The sequence below is a fragment of the Pongo pygmaeus genome, chromosome 6 (genome assembly GCF_028885625.2).
Source record: "Pongo pygmaeus isolate AG05252 chromosome 6, NHGRI_mPonPyg2-v2.0_pri, whole genome shotgun sequence".
Classification (NCBI taxonomy): Eukaryota; Metazoa; Chordata; class Mammalia; order Primates; family Hominidae; genus Pongo; species Pongo pygmaeus.
This window is the reverse complement of record NC_072379.2, coordinates 56,724,289-56,746,592: the sequence shown is the minus strand read 5'-3', so window position 1 is coordinate 56,746,592 and position 22,304 is coordinate 56,724,289. Positions and strand designations below refer to the sequence as shown.

Genomic DNA, 22,304 nt, shown 5'->3' with positions numbered 1-22,304 from the left:
GCAAAAGAAACTACTATCAGAGTGAACAGGCAACCTACAAAATGGGAGAAAATTTTCGCAACCTACTCATCTGACAAAGGGCTAATATCCAGAATCTACAATGAACTCCAACAAATTTACAAGAAAAAAACAAACAACCCCATCAAAAAGTGGGCGAAGGACATGAACAGACACTTCTCAAAAGAAGACATTTATGCAGCCAAAAAACACATGAAAAAATGCTCACCATCACTGGCCATCAGAGAAATGCAAATCAAAACCACAATGAGATACCATCTCACACCAGTTAGAATGGCAATCATTAAAAAGTCAGGAAACAACAGGTGCTGGAGAGGATGTGGAGAAATAGGAACACTTTTACACTGTTGGCAGGACTGTAAATTAGTTCAACCCTTGTGGAAGTCAGTGTGGTGATTCCTCAGGGATCCAGAACTAGAAATACCATTCGACCCAGCCATCCCATTACTGGGTATATACCCAAAGGACTATAAATCATGCTGCTATAAAGACACATGCACATGTATGTTTATTGCAGCACTATTCACAATAGCAAAGACTTGGAACCAACCCAAATGTCCAACAATGATAGACTGGATTAAGAAAATGTGGCACATATACACCATGGAATACTATGCAGCCATCAAAAATGATGAGTTCATGTCCTTTGTAGGGACATGGATGAAATTGGAAATCATCATTCTCAGTAAACTATCGCAAGAACAAAAAACCAAACACCACATATTCTCACTTATAGGTGGGAATTGAACAATGAGAACACATGGACACAGGAAGGGGAGCATCACACTCTGGGGACTGTTGTGGGGCGGGGGGACGGGGGAGGGATAGCTTTAGGAGATATACCTAATGCTAAATGACGAGTTAATGGGTGTAGCACACCAGCATGGCACATGTGTACATATGTAACTAACCTGCGCATTGTGCACATGTACCCTAAAACTTAAAGTATAATAATAATAAAATAAAATAAAATAAACAAAAAAAACCCGATCATTTGAAGGCTGTCTCAAAGAGAGATGAGAGTCCAATTTTGGAGACCAGCTAGGAGGCTCTGGGTCTAGAGAATAAATAATGAGAATTATATATATATATATATATATATATGCACATACACAAATATATTAAATATATGTACATATATGTGTGCATATACACACATATATACAGTGATGCATCGATTAACAAAGGGGATATATTCTGAAGCATCTACATTGTTAGGTGATTTTGTCATCATGTGAACATCATAGAGTGCACTCACACAAACCTGGATGGCAGAGCCTACTGCACACCTAGGTTATGTGGTATGGCCTGTTGCTCTAAGCTACAAACCTGTATGGCATGTTACTGTACTGAATGAATCCTGTAGGCAACTGTAATGCAATGGTAAGTATTTGTGTATCTAACCATATCTAAACATAGGAAAGGTACAGTAACGATATGGTATTATACTGTTATAGGACCACTGTTGTATGTGTGGTGCATTACTGACTGATACGTCATTATGCAGAGAATGTGCACACACGCACACACATGTACATACACTCCCCAAGTGCAACATCCTGGCAATCTTACCCATACTGCATCCCCACTCTTTTTTTTTTTTTCGTTTTTTGAGACGGCATTTCATTCGTGTTGCCCAGACTAGAGTGCAATGGCGCAATTTCGGCTCACTGCAACTTCTGCCTCCCGGGTTCAAGAGATTCTCCTGCCTCAGCCTCCCAAGTAGCTGGGATTACAGGCATGTGCCACCACACCTGGCTAATTTTGTATTTTTAGTAGAGACGAGGTTTCTCCATGTTGGTCAGGCTGGTCTCAAACTCTGAACCTCAGGTGATCCACGCGCCTCGGCCTCCCAAATTGCTGGGATTACAGGTGTGAGCCACTGCGCCCCACCTGTATCCCCACTCTTAACACCATGCCTAGCACAGAGTTAGCACTCAAATCTTAAATAATATTGGGTTACATTAATATTCAAGGGGTTTGCTTTACTGATTTCTATTTACCATCATTTCAATCCCCTTCTTTCCAGCAGTTTCTGTGAACTACTTTTATCAGTTAAAGTAACAATCATGTGCATTTAAAGACATGTTTTTGTCTAGTGTCTGATCCACCATTTATATGTTTAATGTCCTTTTGAATTGCTAGTTATGGGGTAGTTGAGTCTCTAATCCCTGCCTCTGAAATCCATCTGTATCTACCCAATTTACACATGTCCCAAATCTCTCTTTCTCCATGTTTCTTTCTACTCTTTCCATCCCTAACATTTATTCTTATATTTTTCTGATTATTCCCTACTAAAGAGACTTAGAATTAATACTGGAATCAAAATTCTCATCATTGCTAAAAATTAGTACTACAGTATATTGCCAGATATGCAGTTTGCAGTTAGGAAGGGATTGGCACACAGTAGAACTGCTTGATAACACTGGTTTGGGTAGGAAAAAGCTGGCATTTATACATAAACTCATGGTACCCCGTGGAAATCTGGGCAAGCTCAGCAGACAATACTAATGAGGCCTCTGATTTTCTTCCACTGGGTGAGATGGAAAGTCATTGCAGATTTTGAGTGGAATAGCATGATCTGGGTAGTAGATGCTCTGCTAAGGGTAAGCATGTTGCTCTAGGAACACAGATAGGGATCTTCATCTGGCCTTCCCGGATCAAGAGGCCTCTTGGGAGACAGCCAAAAGACAAGTGTAAAAAGAGCAGAGATCAGCTCAAGCTGAGGTCTGGAGGTGAGCACCAGCATGGAAGGCTCAAGGAGTGGAAAGTCCAGGCTGGTCACTAAGGGCCTTATGCAACATGAGGGTATTTGAATCCTCAGGATTCAATTCAAATGGATCCAGCAAAGAATGACACAGTTAATGATACATCTTTTATAAAGATGACTCTGGCTGCTGTGTGGAGGAGGGCAAGGAGACATGAAAACCACAGAAGAGAATCCAGAGGTGATGAATGCCTGCAGTAAGGCATCATGGCAGCAATGGAGAAGAGGTGACAGATTTCTGAGAAATCAGGAAAAACGACAGGAGTTTGCAATGGACTGGCTGTTAAGAATAAGGAAAAGGGATGAGTATGAGGTGACCTTTACATCCCTAAGCAAGGAGGTGACAGCCGCAGATAATAACCAAGTCACGAAAGTGGATGAGATAACCTTGATGGGTATGTTTGTTTTATGGGTGTAAAGAACAGGACCAGACACATAGCTCACAGCCCCAACAAAAGACACCCTCATTCTGCTTTACCTCCAAGGAAGCAAAGGGGCACAGGGTGAATCAGCTCTGTACTACAGGTAAGAGTCACAGGTCTGTACACAGTATTGTTTAAGATATCAGACCTTGGCCAACATGGCGAAACCCCATCTCTACTAACAATACAAAAATTAGCTGGGCATGGTGGTGCGCACCTGTAATCCCAGCTACTCCAGAGGCTGAGGCAGAACAATTGCTTGAACCCGGGAGGCGGAGGTTGCAGTGAGCCAAGATCATGAGATCATGCCACTGCACTCCAGCCTGGGCAACAGAGTGACACTCTGTCTCCAAAAAAAAAAAAAAACAGGCTTTAGAAAAGAAGGTTAGCAGGTGCATTCTTTTTGAGCATGGATTGGAATTGGATATTTGGGTTTCTAAAAATGAGACTTGGAACTGTTAGATCTCAATGTACCTCATTCTAGAACAACTTGACTTATGCACATATGGGGTGCAGGGAACACTGTGTCAGACCTGACAGGAGAAAGTTAGTTTTTTAAGCAAATATTTCATTTCTCTCTTTTGGATTCCAGGTTCTCTGTGTTCTCCTACATAAAGATGGCAACAGTAGAAGGGAGACATTGCCATTCTGGCTGTCCTTGGGATTCAGACTTGGTAATGAACTGCAAATACCCTGGCTGCTGATGCCTGTCTGCCCCCAAGTTTTAGGAGACAGGGGTAGGCTGAGGGCTGGGGTGATGAGCAGGCTTATATGCCAGGAAACCTGTGCACTAATTTTAGGTTCAATGGCCACATTGGAGAAGCTACCTTTAGGAGACTGCAAGACTGAAATTGTATTAAAATGATAGGATTTGGATCCTTGTTGAGATAAATGACCTGCTAGATTAGAATCGACCAGCTAAGGTTTTTATTAGCATTTTTCACAATTACGAGTATTGGAAAGGTGAGGATGGCATATGTTGACAGGGTGACAAATAGCAGGAGATGTGCATGTCAAAGTTTTGATCTGGGCTGGACTGTCATCTCCCTTCCCCAAACTATGCCGTAAGGCAGTTGACTCATTTGTTGAAATGACAAATGGACATGCGAAAACTTTTATAATGTATCAAGGTGAGAGAAAAGGCCCCTCCATATTTTTTTATTCTATCCTTGGCTTTGTTAGGACTGTTGTTCGATTTCTGTATTTCTAATCTCACAGGCACACTTCAGGTTTTCATCCTTTATAACCAAGGGGATGAGCTAAGGTGCACGTCTATTCTCCAATGGTTCATCTTTTGGGGATTCTGGGCTGCCTCTTTTGAAGCTTGCTGTAGAACTGAGTCAACAAAAGCTTTATGTGAAACCCAACAAATTGTCGCTACTCAAGCACCATGTTAATGAGACAAAACAAGAGTGAACTTGGAAGTAATGTTTCGTTGGTTTCTTTTTTGTTTTGTTTTGTCTGTGTGTTTTTAGTTTTTGGTGCATAGTTTTGCCATGGGAAAAATGTCCAGGAATGGCTTTCTCTCCCTTGACTGTACTTTTAGTGACGTTGCCCGTAATCAGGATTTCCACAACATGAAACGTTCAGTGAATATTTGAAAATCTTTTCTTTCCTGTTTCTGCATCCTGTAACCACAGTAACAAGAATTCTTGAGGTGGCAGGAGGTTTTTTAAGACAGCAAATTATGGTTGAATTGTTAATAAATATTGCAGATGAAGTGGAGAAATGACTGGCTTTGTATAAAGTGGCCTTCAATGTGCAAATGGATATGTCCTTTTGTGCAAAACCAATTAAGTCTAAATATACTGTATATGGTCGCTTTTGCCACAAAGTTGTTAATTCCTTCCTGCGGTACAGGAGAGGAGAGAGGATTGGCGAACACCATATTAAGATCAGGTGAGGCCGGGCGCGGTGGCCCACGCCTGTAATCCCAGCACTTTGGGAGGCCGAGGCGGGCGGATAACAAGGTCAGGAGATCGAGACCATCCTGGCTAACACCGTGAGACCCCCGTCTCTACTAAAAAAATACAAAAAATTAGCTGGGCGTGGTGGCGGGCGCCTGTACTCCCAGCAACTCGGGAGGCTGAGGCAGGAGAATGTCGTGAACCTGGGAGGCGGAGCTTGCAGTAAGCCGAGATCACGCCACTGCACTCCAACCTGGCTGACAGAGCGAGACTCCATCTCAAAAAAAAAAAAAAAAAAAGATCCGGTGAGAGAGCCCTCTAGCGGGAGATCATCAGGGCGCTCATCAGGGCCGACACTGGAGCAGAAGACAGCTGAGAAGTCAGAGATGGAATGTTAAATTTAGCCTACAGGGTTGAATTGCACCGTGTAAATAAACACACTGTGACTTGCCATGTCCTCCTGCTGACTTGGAAGATGTTTACTAACAAATCTGCCCTGTGGAATTGTCAAGAACTTATTGAGGCATGTCCAAAGTTAAAATAATCATTTTAAGGACATGCAACCTTCTTCATAGCCCTCACCAGAAATGCCTGGCCTGGGCAAGGTCAAGGAGTGGGGGATACCTTTTGGTAATAAACAGGCTAAATTGGATGAGATGACCCTCCCCTCCAATCCCCAAGGGCTAATGAGGGATGGGGTTTTCTCATCATTCCAGTTGCTTTTTTAAAGAAAAGAATGCACCATTCTCACCCTTGCCTTCCCCAAGGCTCCTCTGAGTTGAGCCGTGAATATTATTATAATTCAGTGGGTTATCTTCTTATACCTAGAAAGAAAATTACAAAGCACGCTTTTTTTTCCAAAATCCCTGACCATAATGCATACCTGAGGTTGTGATGCCAAATTCACACAAAAATTTTCATACCCTCTTAGCTACAGTGGTGATATTTCTTTGGTCCCTTATTTCTGTCATTCATTATTTATAAATAAAATGAGAGGAAACTTTAAAAATCTTAAAATTTTGCAGCTTAAAATGAACTCATGGTATTAATGGTTTATATGGGGTTTTTAAAAGCATATTGTATGGGAAATGCACTGCCTTTCTAAAATAAATAAATAAATACATACATAATATCTCCAATGAATCAGGATTGAGGCTCCTTGCTCACCACTTTCTTGTTGACCATCATTCATAAGTCCCTCTCAAGGGTCCAAAAGCTTGTTTCCAGGCAACAAGAATCAGACTTTGAAGCCTATGTCCTTCAAAGCCTGCATAAGGTTCATAACCCATGCAGTGGAGTCCGCCAGTGAAAATGTGGACTCAGCACATTTTAGCCAAAACCACAACTGCCTCTGCTTCTAGTCTGTGACCCTAGAGAGCCCATGAGTTTCTAGTCAGCCAACCTGGTTTGTCCTTTTTTAAACAGAAAATGGCAATAGCAAGGATTTATAAATACTATTTATACTCCAGGGACCCGCTAAGGTCTCATGTCTTCCTTGAAGCCTGCTCAGCCTGAAAAACATGGTCATTTCTGGACTCTTGGTGGCCTTCCTCTCTGGGGAACCAGCATGGCTGCCCAGTCCTGTGCTGCGCATTGCACAGTGGCTTAACTCGCTATAGTGTATGCCTCTCTGCCTGGTGCATGTGTATGCCCTTAAGAGCAAAGACAGCTCTGATACCCTGGGTCTAGTTCATTCATTCAGTCACTCACTCAAGTCGTTTATTCATTCGTTCATACAGTAGTTATTGAGCCAGATCCAATTCTACTCTTCGGGGATATATTTTTGTGAACAAAACAGAATCTTTTTTCCTGATGTGGAGTCCTTGGGGTTAACGAACATTCAACTCATAACCACAAATGGAAATTTTCCACAATGATAATATAAACTTATACCCTATGATAAATGTGACAGAGGAAAAAGGAATATGGTACCCTCAGAGAAAACAGTGAATGGCCTTATTTAGATTTTGGGTCAGAAAAGGCCTCTGAAGTGGTGATATTTAAGCTGAAACCCAAAGATACATGGTATCCCTGTACAGTAGGGCTAACAAGTATTTCTTGCTTTGAGAAATGATCAGCCATTTCTAAGGTCACGTGGTTGGTATGAACCTTCCAACTGTGGAGAATCCTCCTGGCTGTGGCTTCCAGGGCAACCCCTTCCCTCCTTTATTTGCCACCAATCTCCCAATGTTCTTTCTGGTGTTCCCTGGCTCTAATAACCCATGGACACCTCCACCATGTCAGCTGAAGCGAAGCAGTTGTATCTCAGGGCTACTTGCAGAATTAGGACAAAACTTTTTCTTGCAAATATATTTATGAAGCGTCTAGCAGTCCATTAGACACTTATCTTAATAAAAGAGCATGTGTCCTTGGTAGTCAGTGTTGCAAAGTGAAAAGCACATGGCCTTTGGGATTCAGCTGATCTAGGTTTGAACCCCAGCCCTGCAGCCTCAAACAGATGATTTCTTAGTCTCAGTTTCCTCATCTGTAAGATGAGGGCAAACTCACTTTAAACGCACAAGGTCTTGCGTTTAAAGGACTAATGTAACACACCCAAGAACAGAAGACAGTCACCAGACATTCATTGTAACCTTCTGCATTCCCTTTCTCCACAACTTTCTGACCTCTATGGGTCCCAGTTTCCCCTGAGCTTCCCAGTTCTCCCCTCTACTCCATGATCACATGAAGGCCACCATCCCCCATTCAAAGCCAGCTCCTAGAGCATGAATCTGCTTCCCTTGAGAGACACAATGGGCCCAGCATGAGCCACCCAGGACCCAATAGCAAGGAGGATGTGAGTACCTAAGGACTGAGCAAGACTTCAGTCCTGCTCAGGAGAACAGTCCAGGGGATGACAGTGCACAGGAGCAACTCCCATCATCAAGTGGGGAATCAGCCAAGGATGTGGTCCAGGAGGAGACCTGGGGCACCAAGCAGGATGATCATTCAAAACCTGATAGCGGGGGCCAGGTACTCATGGACAGAAGCCCTGGGGTGGGGAGTGTAAGAGAGAGGAAAGAGGGGCTATGATTTAGGGCTCCCTAAGACCTGCAGGAGCTTGTGCACAACATAGGCACTTGGGACTGGGTCATCTAAAATAAAGAGTCCCTTCTAGGTCACCAGGAAAAGAGGTGTGAGCAGGACCCAAAAGTGTCTCTCCCATAAGTAACCTGAGATCAGCCTTGGGAATGGGACGGGGAAGACAGAGAACTGCAAGAGGAGAAACTGACAGCAGACAGGACATTTTGCTTATCTGAAAATGCTATTATAGTCAAATCCCTCTTACTCCCTTACAGGTAAGCACAGACACCTCCAGCTTACAAAGGGCAGATCCGAAAGGCCGGAGTGCGCTGTTGGCTGATATCCAGCAAGGAACTCGCCTGCGCAAAGTCACACAGATCAACGACCGCAGTGCCCCGCAGATCGAGAGTAAGTGAGCAGCCCGGCCAGGCCTCCTGTGAGCCAAGGACAGGACAGGCATGTGAGGCACAGCCAGACACCCCTGGCTGGGGCCACAGCTGCTTCCCAGGACACATACGGAGCCATCTCAGACCTACTCATTGGACAGGCCAAGTGGGCAAGAGAACCAGAGCTTTCCCTCCAAATCTGCAAATGGTTTACAGAATATCTTCCATCCTTTTCATATTCTAAAAAGAACTCCACAATGGGACAACTTTTTAAAAATTATGATAAAATACACATAACATAAAATTCATCATTTTAACCATTTCAAAGTGTTCAATCAGTGCCAATTATATTCACAATGTTGTGGCAACAATCACCTCTATTTAGTTCCTTACATTTACATCACCCCTAAAGGAAATCTCATACCCATTAGTAAGTCATTCCCTATTAGTCCCCAGCCCTTGCCAACCCAATCTACTTTCTGTCTCTCTGGATTTGCCTATTCTGATATTTCAAAGAAATGGAATCATGCAATAAATGGCCTTTTGTGGCTGGCTTCCCTCACTTAGCATAATGTTTTCAAGCTTCATAGATGTTGGAGCATGTATCAGTACTTCACTCCTTTTATCATTGAATATTTAATTGTATGGACACACCACGTTTTGTATATTCTTTGTAGGGTAACATTTAAAGATCACTCACCCTGTGTCAACATGGTCCTCAAACTCAGTGATAGAAAGTGAAGGGCTCACTTTTTTAAAAATGCAAAATTTTTGTTTCACTTTTCACAAGGAGAAAGATTTATTAAGAATTCTGTTTCAGAGGACGGTATGACTGAAGCTTGCTGTCTTCTAGAATGTGACAGAGTAAATTGAGTCCTGTGCTCAGGTCAGGCGACCCACATTGAGTTCTGGTTCTGCAACCAGACAAATCGGGGAGCCTCTTTGAGGCTGTTTGGTCATCTGTGAAATGGGGAGACAATACCTGGCTCCTTTTTTTTTCTTGGTCAAGATTGTTGAAAGTTGAAATAATATATGCAGAACTCTTTAGTACAGATCGAGCATCGCTAATCCAAAAATCCCAAATCTGAAACTTTTTGAATGTCGACATGATGCCTCATGTGGATGATGAAGATGATGTTGTTAACCCTGAAGAAAATGTGCCACCAGGTGACATGGTGGAAGTGTATGATGTGTTTATTGAAGGACAAGAGCGGCACACATTCATAACAGAACAAGAAATGATGTCAGTTTACAAAATCAGAGAGAGGCTTCTGAGACAAAAACCATTGTTAATGAAGCAGATGACTCTGGAGGAAACATTTTTAAAAGCCAGCTAGCAGAATGCTTCCTCAACTCTGGAGGACCTACTTCCTGGTCTCTCAGTGGTTTCTGATGTTTCTTCTCACCTAAAACAATGAGATCCAGTGTACAGTAACCTCTAATCAAAACACAGCATCGCAGGAGACTGAAAGCCTGCCTTTGTTTGTTGCTGCCGTTGTCTAACAGCTGATCCGGGTATTCTGGTGATACTACTGTGTTGCTTAGTTACCTTGAACACATTATTTTTTTGCTGTGTTAATGGTATGCCATATTTTTAACTGCTAAGTACTTATGTGTGAAGAAGTGTGGGAAAATGATTGCTTATTGGTAGCATAGAAATTCAGTGTCAGGAATGATGGTGATGGACAAACCACAGATTGTCCACATGGGAGGCTGAGATGGTGACACCTTTGCTTTCTGATGGCTCCATGAATGCAAGCTTTGTTTTATGCACGAAGTTATTTTAAAATATTGCATGAAATTAATATTTCATTAACTTCAGGCTATGTGTAAAGGTACATGTGAAACAAATACATTTCATGTTTAGACTTGGGTCCCATTCCCCAAGATATCGCATTATGTATATGTAAATATTTCAAAATTTAAAAAAAATCTGAAATACTTTGGTCCCAAGCATTTTGGATAAGGGATACTCACCCTGTAATATAAGGTATTATTATGTCTTCCTATGTTTTGCTATGATGTGCATGATGGTAATTCTTAAAGATAGTCCTAAAAATAGAATTATATCTCCTATCTGTAATTATAAATGTCAACACACAAGGACAGACAAATTTTTAAAGAAATATTTTCAACATTGAGAAATATTTTCAACATTGAGTACATTAAAAATTAGTTCCTGGTTAAACCCATGATCGAATTGGTTAAGCCTAATTAACAGGTAAATCAATTTCATTGAAACACTCACTTCCTAATCATTCTCATGAGTAAGTAATGTACAATATTAATACTCAGAATAATCTGGCCACTTTCATCCACCAGTGGGCAGTGTGCCCTAATGTCTCTGTGCATATTAGCTTCAAGTTGTTAAATATTTTCTGCCAGGAATTCTTGTCTAAGCTGAGTATCTTCTCGTTTTCTGTAGTTGGTAATCACACATGTCTGGAAGGCTGGAGTTAGTGACACCTTTCCTCAGGGGCTCATGATCTTTCCGTTCCATAGATTAAAAGGTGCAGGGAGGCGGGAGGGGCTGGGGGCTTGAGGGCTGGAGAGACACGAAGGAAACTGCCAGGGCACGATCATTGCAGGCTTTACCTCCTGCCTGCTGTTCTGGTCAGCGCTCTGTGGACAAGAAGTTAAAATGACTGACTGAATTAAATCTGTGGGTTTTCTTTGTGTAGTCCTCCATAGCCAAGTTGAAAATAAGAGCAGCTCTACACCTACCACATTTGGGTTTTCTAATTCAAAGGTGCTGCCAGTTGCTCTGTTAGCATCTACAAAATGGCAGTGTTCAGGTCCTTTTGTTTTGATCACTTTTTAGGGGACTTGAGCACAAATGGTTAGTTCTTTGGTAGGATTGGAGAGGGCAGGGCGTGTGAGTCTACAGGGTATCAAGGCAGAGGGTGTTTGGGGAAGATGCCAAGTGAAAGGATGACATTGGAGGTGGGAGAATGGGAAGGCTGACAAGGGCAGTGGTAGACCAGTGTTAGACCATGGTCTGAAATGAGACCTGACTGCTCAGCTCTGCTCTCAAGTCCTTGCCTATTTGTGTCTTCTCTCTAAAGATTCTAAAGGAACCAACAAAGAAGGAGGAGGTTCTGCAAACACACGAGGCGCGAGCACACCTCCCACCCTGGGAGATCTGTTTGCTGGTGGCTTTCCTGTATTGCGACCAGCAGGCCAGCGGGATGTAGCAGGTAAGGAAGAATTCATTCTAGCTCCCTTGTGGTCTGTATCTCCTTAACTTGTGGAACCATCTGGGCAATCCACATATGCCAGTAAGCAACATGGTTTTACTGAACAGGCATGATAGAGTAGAAGATCATGTTCTTGGGACCTTAAGCACTGAAAACTTCCAAAGTACAAAATGGTTCTTGAGAAATCTTTTAATTCATCATCCTGTTTAAATTATTCCATTGTAATAGCTGAAAAATAATAGTGTGTAATACTTAGTGATGGCGTGATGGTAGCCCAGACTGCAAAGTGTATATAGACAGAAGGTCCAAATTGTAATAGAACTTCATAGTGACATCACTGTGGATGCATTAGCAATGCATGAGTTGTAATGATTCAGTCATCATATCAGTTAGGTACTGCTGTGTAACAAAACACCCTAAAACTTAAAAGCTTTAAACAATCATTTTTTAGCCTACTATTCTGTAGGTTAGCAGCTTAGAGTAGTCTTGGCTGGGCTCCCTCTTGCATCTATAAAGAACTGCAGGTTGTGTAGGTAGCTTTGCTAATCTTATATTTCTCATATTTTTCCAACCTCTGGGGCCTCAGCTATAACCACTGGCCTGACTCACCTCTATCACGTGGTCTCTCAGTATCCAGCAGGCTGTCTGGGCCTTGTTTTCATGCCAGCAGCAGGGTTCCAAGAGAGAAGACAGAAGTATAAATAAAGTCTCTTGAGGCTTAGTCTTGGAAGTATTACTAGGATGTAACTTGGAAGTCTAAGAAGTATCACTTCCTACCACATTCTCTTAGCCAAAACAAGTCACAAGGATGGGGAAATAGACTTCGCCTCTTGATGAGAGGAACTGTAAAATCATATTTCAAAGATTATGGAATCAAGCATAAGTGGGTAATGAAGGCCATGTCTGTAATCAGTCTACCTCAGTGATTTTTGTTTCAGTGGGCATCAGATGTTTTGAAAGTATTGCATTAAAATTGAACAAATACAAATTTACCTGAGGAAAAAAAAACCTGTTTTTCCTATTCTTGTTCTCTTTAACCAGCAAGCTGAATAAACTCCAGGAATACCATTAATACAGGAGGAAATACAAAGGCTCAAACATTCCTCGTACCAGATCTTCCGTCATGCGACTTTTCTAACTTTTTCAGTGGCGTCTGTGACTGTTTAATGTTATGGGATGCTTATGCTGCCTCACTCACCAATAAAAGTCCAGCAAAGAAAAAGACTCTAGGATATTTTGAGATCCCACTTGAACCTTCTCAGGAGCCATGTTCATTTCCTCATTTTTGCTGAAGGGTTAGCAGGAAAGGTAGGGCACAAGGTCTTCCTCAATAAAGAAGTGGATATTCTTCAGTGTCCTCTTCTTTTTCAAAATTCCTGAGTGCTATCAAACAAATATCCTTTGGAATAGAAGTCTTCCACCAGTTTCTCTTCATAGAAGATAGGAGAAATGGGCCCCAGTCAGGTTTTCATAGGAAGCAGCCAAAAATAGCCAGCAGGAGTCCTACTGGTCTGCTTGTCTCCAGTGGGACATAAGTGTCAGATGTTTGAGCCACTGTAATGGGGAAGACAAGAATTTATCTCTTTAGAGATGGAGGTCCATAAGGAAGTGACTAATGATGCCTGTTCCAGGATGGAAACTCAAGGAGAAAGCCACCAGATAAACACATGGACTGGGTACCATGTCAGGGCAAGGCAGGCCATGGCTCCCTGCTCCCAGCACTTTCCCGGCACTTTTCCACTTCTCATCACAGGAAGGGACTTGAGCCTTTGCTCCCTCTCTGATCTTCTGGCCTACCTTTCTTGGTGGTTCATGCCATCCCCTCCACTCACAGTATCCTCCTTGCTGCTCTTCACACACCAGCATGTTGCTGCCACTGGGCGCTTGCACCGACTCTCCCTTGGCTTGAAAGGCTCATCTGCAGGTGTCCACGTGGCTCAATCTCTCCCTTCCTGCAGGTCTCTGCTCAGGTGGCAGCTAATCAAAGTGTCCATGAGGTCTTCACTTATTATCCTATATAAAGGTTCAGTCCTATCCTTTCATTCCATATCTCCTTTTCCTCAGTTTACTTTTCTTGTATTACTCAGCACCATCTGACATATCATGTATTCACTGGTTTATCTGTTTATTGTCTGTCTGATCCATCTGAAGCTAAGCTCCATGAAGGCAGGGACTATGTTTTGTTCATTGCCATAGAAATGCCTGGCGCATGGCAGGTGCTCAGGAAATACTTGCTGAATTGCATGTGTGAATGGCAGTGTGGTGGCTGACATTCATTAGGGACCATAGCACAGTGTCATGGGTTCATGGTACTTTTAGGGACCCATGAAAATATTTAAATTTCTTTTAAAATCAGAAGAAAACATACGACCTTTTAGGGTCAAAGAATGTATTTGTCTTTGTACCAGTGCAGTCATGAATATAAATATTTTTTTAATGGAGAAGAGGCTCACAAAGGCAAAAGTGCCTAGGGACCCTGGAGTCATAATGCAGCCTCGGCTTAGAGCTCCAAGGGAGTGAGAATTACAATAAGATACGATGAGTAAACATTATTTCTGGGTTTAATAGAATATGTAATGAGACTTCCAAGGTCTTCTGGAAAACATTCAGATTTGAGGAAGAAGGAATATTTCATCTTTTGATAAACCTGCACGTTCTAAAAGCTGAATCCTTTCCTATGGGCACAGCATCCCTGATGCCCTCAAGCTGGCCTTTCCCGCCACCTCCTGGCCTCCTTTGTGTTTTCTTTGGATTTCTAGGGCTCGCGTTTCCATTGTGAAGGACAGCCTCCTCCCTTACTTCCTTCAACTCCCTCGGAGCTCTCTGTCGGCCCAGGCCTGCGTCCTCCACTTGCCTGCACTTACACCGTCAGCCCCTCTCTCCCCTGCAGTCTCACCTTCCTCCCTGAGGGGCATGCCCGCCCTCGCTTCTGCTGCGCATGTTACGATAAAAATGACTTTGCCCACATTTCTCATTTGGTTGGTGGCTTCATCAACACAGGATCCCCTACTTTTAACTGACTCACTTTAAGGGTTTTTGAATCTCTGAGACATGGTGTCCTCAGTTACTTAAAAGGTTTGGATAGGCTATTTAAGGGTAGGCTTTGCTCTGTTTTGCAAACTTTTATTATCCCTTTCAATTTCATTCAGCCACTGGGCATGTAGGTAGGCTCTGCCTTGTTTAGGCAGCTGCTTAGGTTCTCGTCGTCATCTTTTTGTATTATATAGAAAAAGGTTTGAGAACTTCTAGGCAGGAATCCCTGAGCTGACACCTGCTAATACCATCCTCACCCTACCTTAAGAACAGCCATTCCATAATGTGGTTGGAATATTACGGTCTAGGTGACTGTCACATTATAGCCAGAGGGGCTCATATTTGGAAAGCCAGATACCAAGGTCTTACCTACTTAGCTTCACCTGAGTCACCTCTGCTAGGCCGTGCTTTGATTGGCCTGGCTTTTGGCATCCAGTACTTTAAGTGTATGACTTAGCCTCTGATTGGGGTAAACACACAGGAGACTCAAGTACTGCAAATCTCAGAACCCCCAACAGATGCTGGGGTTTCTAATCTGAAATGAAAGCTGCAGGTCCCATGCTGCAGCACCCAGGAAGTAGTGGGTGTGAGAAAACATCATTTTTCAAGTGTTGTCCACATGTTGTCATGGTGATTATAAAATATAGGGGAAAACACCCCCCAGAATTCTTATTAAGAGAGCACTAAATCTGGAAGAAATATTTTAATCTGCCTCCTGAGTAGACAGTGATACTCCAAGGACATCTCTAAGCAGTAATTGCAGAACTTCAAGGCAGTAAACAACGAGAGGAACTTTTTCTTATTAGAAAGAGGCAGAGCGAAAAAAGGGTGAGAACTAGCAAAATGGTGCAAGGCTGTGCGGAGTATAGAGGCCCCTCCTGGGGACGTGCTCCACCTGAGTCTCCATGAAAACCAAACGCAAATGCTTACCAAGAGCAAATCGTTGTTGTTGAATTTAAAAGAGGAATTGAATTTCAAGCTGGGGCAGATGCAGTGAAGGATCTATAGGGTGAGAAAGCCAAAACCCTTGGGAATTAGCATAAGTCTTTGGGAAAGGAGGTTTTGAATTTCCAGAGGTCATAGAACTGCGAGGTTCAAGGTCATTGGACCTGGGTTGTCAAGGGCAAATGTCTCCCTCCAGTCTTACCTTATGTATTCAGGGAATCATGAAGTTGCTGCTCTCAACACAGAAACAAAGAAAGTCATTGTTCACAAAATGCTGGGAGTGAAGAAAACCTCCCTAGCCAGGAGTGCTGGTTGGTACACCTAAGGGTCCAAATTAGAGCATAAGGGCTGATGGACCTAGCAGGTGTCAGTGAATGAGTGTGAGTGTGGCCTTGATTAGGAAGGGCAAAAGACACCCGGGCAGTCCTGACCCTCGGCTGGGATACTAGAGGCCCAAGGCAGATGACAGCAGAGGTGGCATGGATAGGAGGGCTGGAGGCCTGACCTGGGCTTGTCGTTAATGCTGGCAAGGACTTTGGATCTGGTCCAGTTGGTCCTTCTGGGTGACAGCTGCGGCACCTGAGGCCTCTCAGTGGACACGTGCAGAAAAAGCGGTCTACAGTGCAGCTCACTGCGGGCAGGCTTGAGTGTCCTGAGTGCCGCCTACCTGCGGGGGCTTTCTCCTTCTTTATTGCCGCGCTAACCCAGAATCTCTTTCACTTCCAGGTGGCAAGACAGGGCAGGGCCCTGGCTCCCGCGCGCCCTCTCCCAGGCTTCCCAACAAAACCATCAGCGGCCCGCTTATCCCGCCTGCCTCTCCCAGGCTAGGCAATACCTCCGAGGCGCACGGCGCTGCCAGGACAGCCCCGCCTCGCCCCAACGTGCCGGCCCCGCCCCCTCCCACCCCACCCCCTCCGCCTCCACCCTTACACCCGCCCCTTCCCTCTTCCTCCCCCATCAAAACTCCGCTTGTGTCCCCACCTGGCCCAATGACCAAAGGGAACCTCCCGGTGGTTGCACCCCCCGTCCCCTGTGCGCCACCACCTCCACCTCCGCCACCTCCCCCAACGCCACCCCCGCTGCCCCCGGCCTCGGTTCTTAGTGACAAGGCAGTGAAGCCTCAGCTAGCTCCCTTGCACCTCCCGCCCATCCCGCCCCCGCTCCCTCTGCTCCCACCTTGTGGGTATCCCGGGCTCAAAGCGGAGCCCGCCAGCCCTGCGCAAGATGTGCAGGAGCCTCCCGCCCCGCCGCCCCCGCCGCCCCCGCTCCCCCCGCTCCCCCCTTATGCTTCGTGCGCCCCGAGGGCTTCTTTGCCCGCGCCCCCTTTGCCAGGAGCTAATAACAGCAGTGAAACCCCACCCCCGCTACCCCCTAAATCCCCCAGCTTCCAGGCCCCACCGCAGAAGGCCAGTGCGCAGGCCTTGCCCGCCCTGCCTGCCCCTCCGGGCTCCCAGCCGTTCCTGCAGAAGAAGAGGCACGGCCGACCAGGTAAGGAGCGCTGCCTGGCCCAGTGCCCCTGGTGGAGTGCAATAAAATCTTGTTGTTGCACAGGCCTTTATTGTTGCAGGTATTCATTTCAGAGATGGACACCAGGGGTGAGGGAGGCAGAGAGACTTGCCCAAAATCATGCTGCATGTAAGCAAGGGATCCTGGCCTTGATCTCCTGCCCTTACTAGCTCTGTGGCCCTGGGCAACCACTTGGCCTCTCTGTTCTCCCTTCTATTCATCTGTAAAATGGGGATAGATAGCAGTAGTTGTTACCTCCTGGGCTTGTTGTTAAGGATTAAGTGAGTTCTTAGGTTTGAGGTGCTTGGAACAGGGCAACAGTGAGCTTGAGAGGGATTATTTATTCTTACTACCATCCTTCCAACTCCCGATCTCCTCCCTGAGGTGAAGGGGGCGTGAGTGTGGCTTGTTTCCAGAACCAGGCCTCCTTTTATATTTGCCCGCGTTTTCCTATCTGGCTCCCAGCCAGAATCTTCACCGGCCCTCAGCAAACTGGATTCCCACTCTGCCTTAGTTTTCTCGGGTTCTCCAGCTGACTCGAGAAAACTGAGGGCCTGTATTTTGAGCCAAATATTAAAAATAATTCCTTCACATATGCAGCACAGGTTATTTGAATTGAGTGTTCATGCCCCATGGCTGATTTCCTTGATCCCTCTAGTAGGAGGCTTCATTCAGTTTTAGTGCCCCTGTGAATGGAAAGTACCTCCACATGTCCACAGACACACCCACATCCACACATGCAGACACACTCAAACATATGCACACTCATAACACACACATCCACATGCACACCCCCAACACACATATTCCTTTGTCTTTTAGAAAATCTTTTGATGCAGAAAGCTTCTTAAAAGTATTTTCTTGACTTAAAAATAACGCAAGCTTGTTGCAGAGCTAATAGAAGGAAATTCAAATTGGCCAGGTACGGATGGCTCACACCAGTAATCCCACTGCTTTGGGAGGCCCATGCATGAAGATGACTTGAGGTCAGGAGTTCTAGGCCAGCCTGGGTAACACAGCAAACCCCATCTCCACAGAAAATAAAAATAAAAAATTGGCTGGGCATGGTGGCAGACAACTATAGTCCCAGCTACTTGGGAGGCTAAGGCAGGAGGATCGTTTGAATCTAGGTGTTCAAGGCTGTGGTGAGCTATGATTGTGCTATTGTACTGCAGCTTGGATGACAGAGCCAGATGCTGCTGTCTCTGAGTAAATTAAGTAATTCAATCATCCATAATAACATCACTCAGAGATGAAAACTGCCATTTGGATAGGTTTCTTCAATTCTTTTTTCTGAATGTATGTACATGTTTACATGGTTAATACCATTTTTCACATACAGTTTTGTGTTCTGTTTTTTATTTAATATTATATTTAAAACAATTTTATCAAGTTGTTAAAATGTTTTTATAAGTATGACAATATATTCCATATTCCTCATGTTAGATATCTAAGTTGATTCCATTTTTTGTTATTATGAATAATATTGCAAGAAATACTTTTGTAGAAATTTTAATCCACGTTTTTGATATTTTTCTAAAAGTATTGGTGTCTTAAAGGGAATTCCTGGTGCAAAGAGCAAAGATATTTTTAAGCCTCTTGATTACAAGAGGTAAGGTTTTAATCATTCTCTTTTCACTTGACTGGTCACCATGAGGGCCAGCATTTGGACTGGTAAGTCCCTTCTGGTATTTGTTATTTTCAAATATTTATGATGTGATGAAAAAGACAAAGCTTTTTTTTTTTTTTTGAGACACAGTTTCACTCTGCCACCTAGGCTGGAGTGCAGTGGCAGGATCTCAGCTCACTGCAACCTTCACCTCCCAGGTTCAAGTGATTCTCGTGCCTCAACCTTCCGAGTAGCTGGGGTTACAGGCGTGCACCACCACACCTGGCCAATTTTTGTATTTTTAGTAGAGACAGGGTTTCACCATGTTGGCCAGGCTGGTCTCGAACTCCTGACTTCAAGTGATCAGCCCACTTCAGCCTCCCAAGGTGCTGGTATTACAGGTGTGAGCCACCATGCCCGGCCAACAAAAACAAGGCTTTTGATTCAGAGAGCTATGAGTTCAAATCCTGGGTTCCCCACCCACTCCTGTGGAAACTCACACCACTTGGGTTTGTTTTTTTATTAATACTGAATTTTTTTATTTGACAAATGAGCCTACTAATAACACCTTTCACATAGGATTATTAGGAATATGAAATGAGAAATTTGCATAAAGGGCTTGCATGTAACTTTAGCTGCAGCAGCATTATTTCCTTACCACACAGTGGGGCAGCTGTTCACCCAGAAGAGGGGCTGCAGTCCTTTTACTGCATGTGGGAGCAAGTAAATTCCTCATAGATCCTTGTGCCCAGAAAGGGAAGACCAGAAAGGGAGAGGAAGGCAGTTGGGAGGAAGAAGGGAAGATGAGCAGATGCTGAAGGGACATGAGACGCGAGGATGGCGGCTGATGACTGAGAATGCCTGCTGCAGCTGGGGCCCCTTCATCTGCTCCAGAGTAGTGAGCCCCAGGCCAGGATGGGGATTCATATCTGGCCTTCTTCTTTGCATCTTTGGATTTGAAACTTGGTTTGTCCATGTTCAAAATAAGGGTAATTTCTACTTTAGCCCAACATGGGGGGAAAAGAGAGAGGTAGTAATTGTCAAGATCTTAACACAGATAGTAATAATGTAATTGCCATCATTTCAAGAAGCAGAGTGGTGTTTGCAGTGCCACTGAAGAAATAAGCAGCAGTGGAACCCCTGCATTGATGTGCCAGGAGAGCAGATTTTGGGTTGCCAGATGAACCATACAGGAAAGTATTGGCAAAGGAGATAGTGAGCCTCTCAGGCATGATCAGAGAAGGCTGGAGGAAGTGGGTTGGATTCAAGTTAGGCCCTGGTGGGCACGTAAGATTTAGGTGGACCGGAAGGAGAAACAAGCATTTGCAGTGCTGGAGAACCAGTGTGAGCAGGGACACAGGGGCAGAACAAGCCCCTGACGGCTTCCTCTTCAAGCCTCCCTCTGGGCCTCTTCTACAGACAGCCCTTCCTGTTCTTATCACTCTCCAGTGATTCCCCTGCTTTGGACTGTACCCGATGATGAAGGTTATCACCATCATTAATATTATTGCAGCAGCTAACATTTATTGAGGACTTACTACATGCCACTCAACTTAAATTCAACTCATTGAATCTTCTCAATAACCCTGGGAAGTGGGTATACTATTTATTACTACTCCCATCTTACAGATGAAGAAACTAAAACACAAAGAGGCTATGTTATTTATCCCAACGGGAGAACTGCAATTTGGTGCCAAGCAGGTTGGCTCCAGAGGTTGCCCTTTTACTCACTATATCATATTACATCTGAAGATGGAAATGCCTAACATCTCACATAAGGTTATAGCATCCACCATTCCCATCCGTGTTTCTGAATACACCATCATCTTCTCTGTAAGGGGCCGGTGGGGGAAAGCTAAATCCACCTCCAGCACCCCCTGCGAGATCACCCACCACAGAGCTTTCAAGCAAGAGCCAGCAGGCCACAGCCTGGACCCCGACGCAGCAGCCTGGAGGTCAACTGCGAAATGGAAGCCTGCACGTCATTGGTAAGTGGGTTGCACCCTCTGCCAGTTTGGCTGCCAGTAGAAAAGTGATTCTCCCAACCTCTGGAGAGAGAGTTTGCTGGCCACAGTGCTGCCGTCTCAGGGTGCGTGCTTCTTTCATGAACGGGGCTCACTCCAGCACCAGCCAGCCCATAGGTTCTGTTAAATAGGGTTCCTTTCAAGGCTTTCTGCATGGTTTCAAGGCGCACTCTCTAGCCTTCTAATTCAGATTAGAGAAAGGGAAGAAAAGCAACATTTAAACTGTGTGTGTGTGCGCGCGTGTGCATGTGCGTGTGTGTGTGTGTGTGTCTATGGAGAAATCAGTGCATAAGCCTGAAAGAGTAGAATGATATGGATAAGGAGAAAGAATACATAGAAGGCCCACCAGGCAGAGGGACATTTCGAGTACAAGTATGGAGGTAGGCAGGAAAGTCACCTGGGGTCAGATGTGAAGCCGTGGAATCTTTGGATCCCTTCCATGTGCTGGGCTAGTGTCCGACAGAGGCCCAGATCACAAAGCAGGGGCTCAGCCCATGAAAGGGCCACAGGAGCCCTCCCCTCCTGCCAACAGATCCCAGAGCAGAAGCTGTTTGCTTTGTGGAGCTCAGGTCCCACCCTAAACACAGGCCATGCTCCTCCATTCCCCAGTCATTCTGCCCACCTCTCCCTCCCCTTGAAACCCTCCCAGGAGCTTCTCAGGTGCTTCAGGCTGCTGGGGCTTTGCCAGTTCCTTGTTGGCACCAGGGTCCCCACCTCTGATTCTGGACCCTGGAGAGCCCCATGCCACTTCCACCCCTTTAGCAGCTTCCTTATGGTGTTACTGGTTGGAGTATGTTCAGGTGGGTGACAGGGAATGACTGGATTTCCCTCTTCCTGCTTCCCTCCATCCCAACCAACCAGTAAAACTTGAGAGGTGAATGGATGTCGTAGGGAGAATGGCCCTGTTGTTAAAAGCCTTGCACTGAGCAGGCAAACAGAAAACGGTGGATGCAATCAGAGTAATCTCTGTGCTCCTGGAAATGATCAAAACTTGGGTCATGACAGTAACCTGAGTAACTCTTTCCATTTTGCATGTGTGCAGATGACTTTGAGTCTAAATTCACGTTCCATTCTGTGGAAGACTTTCCCCCTCCGGATGAATATAAACCATGCCAGAAGATTTACCCCAGCAAGATCCCCAGAAGTAAGTACCACCTTGATAAGACTCCTGGCATTTCCCAACCCTTCGAAATTAGGTGCCCGCTGTGCATCAGTTGGTCACAGACTGTCTAAAGGATGATGTCATGATTTTACTGTACCACTGCAAGGATGTAGTGCTGTGCATAGTTCCGGAACTTTCAGGACATTGATTTCTCCTGATACCTAAGTGTTCATTTAGAGATTTTTACAGAACACCAAGGATAACTGTTTGGCATCAGATTTGGATGCCTAAACTTACCACTCATCCCTCTCCTCCCTGGGGCTTTTGATAAGGGAACTAACCAACCCAGATAACAGCAAAATAGGAT

General features: G+C 44.7%; 1 protein-coding gene across 5 annotated transcripts in view; it reads left to right on the top strand.

The window, feature by feature from the left end:
- WIPF3 (WAS/WASL interacting protein family member 3) overlaps positions 1-22,304 on the top strand; it is a 161,877-nt gene that overhangs the window by 111,964 nt on the left and 27,609 nt on the right. For all 5 annotated transcript variants that reach the window (XM_054494670.2, XM_054494674.2, XM_054494666.2 and 2 more), the window contains 5 exons: positions 8,411-8,543; positions 11,587-11,718; positions 16,423-17,184; positions 20,650-20,799; positions 21,878-21,979. In XM_054494670.2, coding sequence (XP_054350645.1) covers positions 8,411-8,543; positions 11,587-11,718; positions 16,423-17,184; positions 20,650-20,799; positions 21,878-21,979 — 1,279 coding nt within the window. The remainder of the gene's footprint in view (positions 1-8,410; positions 8,544-11,586; positions 11,719-16,422; positions 17,185-20,649; positions 20,800-21,877; positions 21,980-22,304) is intronic.